Source organism: Callorhinus ursinus, unplaced genomic scaffold (genome assembly GCF_003265705.2).
Source record: "Callorhinus ursinus isolate GAN/ISIS: 27379988/994484 unplaced genomic scaffold, GSC_fseal_2.0 scaffold2100, whole genome shotgun sequence".
Taxonomy (NCBI): Eukaryota; Metazoa; Chordata; class Mammalia; order Carnivora; family Otariidae; genus Callorhinus; species Callorhinus ursinus.
In genome coordinates, this window is record NW_027399154.1 from 1,550 (window position 1) to 8,631 (window position 7,082).

The 7,082-nt window shown below is 56.7% G+C and overlaps 1 protein-coding gene and 1 long non-coding RNA gene across 3 annotated transcripts; one reads left to right on the forward strand and one right to left on the reverse strand.

Moving 5' to 3' along the window:
- Positions 1–407: 407 nt before the first annotated feature.
- LOC112814189 (uncharacterized) lies at positions 408–2,661 on the reverse strand. Of its 2 annotated transcripts, none has more exons than XR_012377482.1 (2): positions 2,400–2,661; positions 408–1,117 (listed from the first exon to the last, which is right to left on the reverse strand). It is a non-coding gene; the product is annotated as an uncharacterized lncRNA (long non-coding RNA). The 2 variants fall into 2 exon arrangements; XR_003205695.2 differs by having other exon boundaries at positions 2,347–2,661.
- Positions 2,662–2,753: 92 nt separating this feature from the next.
- SURF6 (surfeit 6) lies at positions 2,754–7,076 on the forward strand. Its single transcript, XM_025859518.2, has 5 exons — positions 2,754–2,912; positions 3,987–4,220; positions 4,794–4,882; positions 5,968–6,168; positions 6,364–7,076. The coding sequence occupies exons 1-5, from the start codon at positions 2,819–2,821 to the stop codon at positions 6,841–6,843; spliced, it is 1,098 nt and encodes a 365-aa protein (XP_025715303.1). The 5' UTR covers positions 2,754–2,818; the 3' UTR covers positions 6,844–7,076.
- The last annotated feature ends 6 nt before the right edge of the window (positions 7,077–7,082 follow it).

Genomic DNA, 7,082 nt, shown 5'->3' on the forward strand with positions numbered 1-7,082 from the left:
TTCGAGCGTCTTCAGTTTCCAAACACCCAAGCAGCAAGATCTCTGCACCATCGGTGTTACGCTCTCCTGGGCTGGGCCAATGCTCCCATTGGAAAATGAAGTTGTTTCTCCCCTCCTAAAGCGAGTCAGCTCTCCACCACCTCTTCCTCTCCAGCCCATGCCCTGGCAGCAGAACGAACTCACTGGAGAAACGGGCTGTTTGCAGCTCTCCTCTGAGCCAGCTTCCTGCAGGTTTTGTCTCCATGGCCCCAGCCGAGCTACATGTGTTAGGGTCCCCAGTGGCCTCCACACCGCTAAACCCTGGGTGGTCCTCAGTCATACCACCTTTGTATCGCAAGTGTTTTACCGTTCAAATCCCTGATGAAGGCATAAAGGTCGCATGAAGAACACCCACACAGACACATCTCTGGATTCACCTTTTGCACCTTTACTTGCGCTCTCATTTATAAAAACCACCTGATTTAATAGCTGCAGGCCTCCTCATGACACCTCACGTCTAAATACCTGCCAGCTTGCCTCTCTAAGAAAAACCAACACTCTCCACGGCTCAAGGCCAGCATCAGGCCCAAAGTGAACAATCATATTCCATAACAGCATCTAGGATCATGACCCATTCTACTTTCCCCAGTTGTTCTCCAAGTGTCTTGTTATACTTATTTTTATTTTGCATTGCATTTACTTACTATTTCTTCTAGTCTTTTGAAATCTACAACAGGATCAGGGTGGTGGTCTGGAGTGGGTCAAGTACAGTTCTCGATACCTATTTATTTAAAAAGATTTATCCATTTTAGAGTGCATGAGCGGGGGAGGGGCAGAGAGGCAGGATGGGGGGAAGGCGACACAGACGCCCAACTGACTGAGCTTCCCCCAGGGATACTTTTAAGGGACAGCCAACGGGATTTGCTCCAGGACTGGGTGTGGGGAATGAGAGAAGGCAGGGTGGCTTCAAGGTCTGAGCCTCGAAGCATGGAGTGGCCTTAACAGAGCCAGAGAAGGCAGGCAGTGAGGGGAGGCAGGGTTCTGTACATACCCATGGAGCTGTGCCTCAGACGTCCAAAAGGGGGCCTGGAGGTCAGGAGAGAGGTCAGCACCAGGTCAGGAGCTCTGAGGAGGGTCACTGTGCAGTAAGAGTTGACCGAAAAGGGAAGTGAGGCCCAGAGAGAAGAGAGAGCAGGTAGGAGGGAGGAAGGCCTGTCACCTGCGGTTCCCAAAGTCCTGGGAGGTCGGGATTTCAGGGAGGAGGTAGGATTCGCGGGTTAAACGCTCCAGACAACTCTCACAGAAAAGGGAACCTAAAATTAAGGCCCACAAATCTAGATTTGCACTCGGAACTCAACTTTTTTCTCCCTTCTCTGTGGCAACTCTGCTGGCATCCGTTACCCCCCGTCCAGCAAAGACCTCAGGAAAGCCTCAAAGACCTCGCTGGAGATGGTGATGCAGGACAGAGAACCCCAGACTTGTGGTGTGGGCCAGAAGTCTCACTGAAAGAGGACCCATCATCCCCCGCCCACATCCCTGTCCCTCAACCCGTCTGGCTTCGATGGTTAAAACTGACGGTGCCAGGAAGAACACGTTTATGGCTCAATGAGTGTGCCCTATAGAGATTAGACTGTGTGCCCCGAAAATCTGTGGGGGAAGGCGATGAAGCTCTCCTCAAGCACCTCATGACAGAGATCAGGGGAGAGAGTTAAATCCTTAGTGCTTCAAATATAACATCAGAAGCCTTCTTAAATATACTTTGAGGTTGTAATTTATAAATCCATGCCCCAGTCTCTCCCTTCCCCTGAGGAATATCCCAAGGCAACCCTCAAAGGGCTCTGGGTTGTGTCAAAGCCTGTCGTTGCTATGAATTAAGGAACCAGGTGCGGGGGTCTCCAGCCTCAGGCTGCTGAACACCCCTTTCCTTCCCGAGTTCTTTTTTTAAGTTTTTTAAATTTTATATCTAATTTGATTTATTTATTATGTATGTACGTATGAACGAATGAATGAGAGCGCGCAGCAGGAGAAGAGGGAGAAGCAGACCCCCCGCTGGGCAGGGAGCCCTCTTCGGGCCTCGATCCCAGGACCCCAGGATCATGACCTGAGCTGAAGGCAGATGCTCAACCGACTGAGCCACCCAGGCGCCCCACCCCCCGTCAGTTCTTCAGGGAGAAGCCTTGTTGTAAATCTTAGTCTGTGATTGCGCTGTTCAGAGCAAAGATTCCAGTGGGTCTTCCCTGAGCGCCCCAGCATCCTCCTTACACCACCCCACATCCCCTTCCTCCCGGACCTTTCTCCGGAGCACTGTCACCCGACTCAGCCTGTGCTTGTCTTACTTTTCACCCGTCACCCCACCGAAACGCAAACCTGCCGAGGGCACGCGTGCGTGCTTTTTCCAGCGCTTGGAGCACGCCCCGCACCTGCTAGGCGCGCGGTCCCCTCTGAGCGGACGTGCTCTCGCCAGGCTCCGCTTGGGATTCGAGTCCCCAGAGGCCTGAACCACGGCGGGTCCGTCTCGTTGCCCCCAGGAACCGAGCGCCTATAGTGGACGCGGAACAGTGCTGTGGGTGGGGGGCAGAGGCGGGGTCGCCAGCTCCTTCCGGGTCCGCGGGCAGTGCCCGGGAACCACGGAACCCGCCCAAAGCCCACAATGCTTTGCGCCCCGCCCCACGCGCTTCTTCCGGTCGGGCCAAGCCTGGCTAATCGAGCACCGCGCGCTGGCGGCTCGGCGCTCGGCCGGCGGCGCCTGCGCAACGCGCGGTTTCCGGCGTGGGTGGCGCGGCGGAAGCTGCCGGGGTAGTGTGTGTGCCACACGAGGAGGGCCGCGGAGACTGCGGCCATGGCTTCTCTGCTCGCCAAGGACGCCTACCTGCAGGGCCTGGCCAGGAAAATCTGCTGCCAGCCCAGCCCGGAGCCGCAGAAACGCAAGTCCGGTAATGCGCCGCCCGGGGTCGGACCTGGGAGGACTTGGTGGTGGGGGGTGCTGCACCGCCCGCTGCGGCCGGCCGGCCGGCGTGCCCCGCACTGTACCCTGTAGCTTTCGGCTGGGTTAGACACGTAGATGGGCGAAACACGCCTGTAAGAGTCTAGGAAGACAAGACAAGGGGTGTCTAACGTTGCCGCTGTCTCCCTGCTTGTTGTGGGCATCAGCCTAGGGGTTCCGGCGGATCCAGCCCCGTCCGCTCACCGGGCGGGCAGCCCCTGCGGGGCTTGGAGGAGGTGACCCGGTAGAGTGGGCAGAGTAGCGAGAAGCAGAGAACCGGGATGCCTCCTGGCAATGAGGCTTTACGGGGCATGGGTGGCCGGGAGGTCGATACACAAGCAAGCGAAACAAAGGCGGGCCTCACAGGAGCTGGGACTTGGGAGTGCTGCCTGGGCCGGGAGGAGGGGAGAGTGACAGGGGCTGCAGGGAGCTAGAGGAAAAAAGCGACCCTTTGTTTTTATGCAAAGCAAGCGTGTTCACTATACAAAGTTAAAAAATTAAGTGAGTTTTTTTAAGTAGTCGGTTATAATTTAGGTTTACGTCTTTTTGGGTTTTTTTCCATGAGCTTAGTTTATGTATTAAAACACTCTACTTTGTGTTCTCGTTTTACCCGGTAAATGTGAACCTTACTTGATTCGTTAAAATGAAACCTGCGTCATTTAGCAGCCCTTTATCCATAGCAGTGCTTTAACTTGACATTGTAGGTGGGTATTTAGGTTTTCCTAGTTTTTCTCTCAGACAACATTGTGATGAGTATTTCTGAGGCCATATCTTTGTGCATATCCGGAATGGATTCTCACAAGCAGACTGCTGGGTCTAGTGTGGATGTTTTTCAGGGTTTTGAGATGTGTCGCTGATCTGCTTTCTAGGGTTTGTGAGTCTGAGCTCTACAGATAAGGGTGGGTCATCCTTCCTGATTCACTCTCAGCCTCCTTTTGGGATCAAAGCTTTTGCAAGACTTTTCCTGCCAGTTGAATGGGTGGCAAAGGTTGGGACTGCAGCCCTTTTTAATTTTGTGTTTCAGCCAGCAAAACTCAAGGCTCAGAAGCTGCTGGACCCCCAAAAAAGAAGAGGAAGAAAGCGCAGAAGAAATCCCGGGAGCGGGAAAAGGCTGTGGAGCTGAAGACCCAGGCTCCAGGGGAAAAGTCTCCAGCATCTTCCAGGGCCAAAAAGCCAGCAGTACCTGAGGAAGGAGAGGCCTTCAGCTCCATGGGATCTCCAGCAGATGGGGATGTGGAGCAGGGCCAGCTGAGATCAGGTGACAACATGGTCCTAAGAAAATGTGGTGCCAGGCACACTGGGGTACCTTGAGACTTCCCATAGAGTGAGCTTTCAGGGGACAGATCCCAGGGACTCTTGGGTAGATGAGATCCCTGGAAGTACACGGTGGTTCCAGGCCACTTGGCAACTGGGCCTGGTGAGGGGCAAGGTCACGTCCCCCTAAGGACCTGGAGCAGCTTGCCCTGCAGCGCCTCACTCCCCGCAGATGTCCAAAGGGGAGTCATGAGAACTGACTTGTGGAGAGACGTAAGGAAACCCAGGCTGCAGAAGTTGGAAGAAATGAGAGATGGGCTTGGCTTGACCTGTAGGAAGTGTTTTGTCACACCACACAGGGGTGTTCTGTCCTGGAGGACGACCTAGGGGCCAGTCCAGCCTGAGGAGGTGGAGTAGAATTTACTGGAACTGCCCTGTAGGTGGACAGGTGGCCACCTGGCGGTCGTGGCGGGGGGGGGGGGGCAGTGTGTGGAGGTTCAGGCTTTGAAGCTGGGCCTTGGGAAAAGGGATGGGATTAGGGAGGGGTTTTCTTAGCTCTCCACCTCCTTCCTTACAGATGCCCTGGTCACAGAACTTGACTCTCTCTTTGCCCTGGATGTTGTGAGGCAGCGGCTACATGAAAAAATGCGGGAGGCCCGGGGCCAGGTGAGCGGGGCGGCTGCTGGGGTTCAGGGAGCAGTGTGGTTTACTGCAGTGGTTTCCCTGCTCTGCCTGGAGGAGAAGGTGCCTGTGCTCTTTGTGGGGTTGGCTCCCAGCTCTGGCAGCCGTCGTAGGGCTGACAGGAGGGACCTCAGCTGCTCTTCCCACCCCTGTAGCGGGTCCTGCCAGGGCCTTGGCAGCTTTGTTTGGCAAGAGATCAGGTGTGGTTTGCAGCATCTCAGCGAGCCTCTGTTCCCAGGGTCACCTACCTTGTATGATCTGTGCTGGGCTGCAGATTCCTTGTGCCCTCGAAAGAGGCTCAGCCTCCTCTCTCTGGAAAGCTGCCCTTGCTGAACATACCAGGCAGCACTCTGTCCCCCGAAGTGTCATGACAGCCCTATAAGTTAGGTGATCTCCACAGGGAGCACCAGACCTGAACCAGCCTGAGCTGTTTGTGCTGGCATTATCGTCCTCTCAGCCACCACCTGCCCTTTCCTGGGGACATGCCCTGGGCCTCTTGCTGTGTGGGGACGGTCCCCCAGCTTCTTCGTGCATCTGCCCGGGGATAAGCCCAGGGGTCATTCCTAAGGAGTGGTCCAAGCTCCGGGCCTGGTCCTTCTGCACACAGGTCTGGGTCAGCCTGGTCTAGGGTTCTCTTTTTGGCCCCAGAAGGAAGGGGTCAGACATGTCACCAGCAGAATGGTGCCATGGTCAGCACGGGCACTGAGTCATTCTGACCTGATGCCCATTCTAGTTGGTGGCTTTGGCTAAGCCTGTTCTTCTCATCTATGAAGTGATGTAGGACGTGTTCCCTCTGGGAGTATTAGGAAGATAGAGTAACCGTGTTTATAAAGCACCCTGGTGTGATGCGCCTGGGGACTGGAAACCATGAACTCGGGGGTTCTCTTGTCCTTTTGGGGGTCCCTTGTGTTCTAGGTGATAGATCATTTCACAGGGGAACACTGAAGTCAGTGGGCATCTTGTCTTGCTCAACAGTCTCCTCACCTGCTTTCCTGCCTTGATTCCACGTCTCAGACCGGGGCTTCCCAGATTGGAAGGACCTTATACATGAGTTTTTGCTCTTTCTCCAGGGACACAACACGGAGCTGTCTCCCGCCGCTTTGGAGAAGAGAAGGCGGCGAAAGCAGGAGCGGGACCGGAAAAAGAGGAAACGAAGGGAGTTGAGGGCAAAGGAGAAGGTGGCAGAGGCTGCGGAGGCTGCCAAGCCGCCCCACGAGCAGCCCCACGAGCAGCCCCACGAGGAGGTGCAGCCGGGGCTGCTCTTCAATAAGGTGAGGGGCGGACACAGCCACGGAGCGTGGGGACCCGGGCTCTACCCCTGGCTGGCTGTGTGACCTCTGGCCCACAACTGCCCATCTGCAAAGTGGGGTAGTGACCAGTGCCTGCCCACGGGGGTGCTTGTCAGCGTTCAAGGGAAAGGCATCGTAAAGATGTAATTCACCTGGGTTGCAACTCTTACTTCTGAGGTGGAGGTGACCGAGGAGCAAGCAGCCAGCAAGGCCCAGCGCCGGAAGGAGAAGAGGCAGAAGCTGAAGGGGAAGCTGGCGCCGCTGACGGGCAGGAACTACCGGCAGCTGCTGGAGCGCCTGCAGGCGCGGCAGGCTCGGCTGGAGGAGCTGCGGGACCAGGACGAGGGGAAGGCGCGGGAGCTGGAGAGCAAGATGCAGTGGACCAACCTGCTGTACAAGGCCGAGGGCGTGCGCATCCGTGATGACGAGCACTTGCTGCAGGAGGCCCTGAAGCGCAAGGAGAAGCGGCGTGAGCAGCGGAAGCGCAGGTGGGAGAAGCGCACGGCCCACGTGGTCGAGAAGATGCAGCAGCGGCAGGACAAGCGGCGGCAGAACCTGCGCAAGAAGAAGGCGGCCCGGGCCGAGCGGCGCCTGGACAAGGCCCGCAAGAAGGGCCGGATCCTGCCCCAGGACCTGGAGCGGGCCGGCCTGGTGTGAGGGCCTGCAGCCCGGGCGCCCAGACCTCCTCCCTGACCTGGGGCTGCCCTCCCACCTCGTGTGACCGCGGCCACGAGCTCGGTCTGTGCGGTCTAGGCTCCTCGGAACCCGGGGCGGGCGGTGCTCTGCGGGCTCACCTTGCAAGCTGGTTGTGAGGGCTCCGCTCCCATATGAGAAAGAAAAGGAGTGCTGTTGAGAATAGAGACCTAGATCCTTCAGAGCCTGGAAAGAGGTGACTG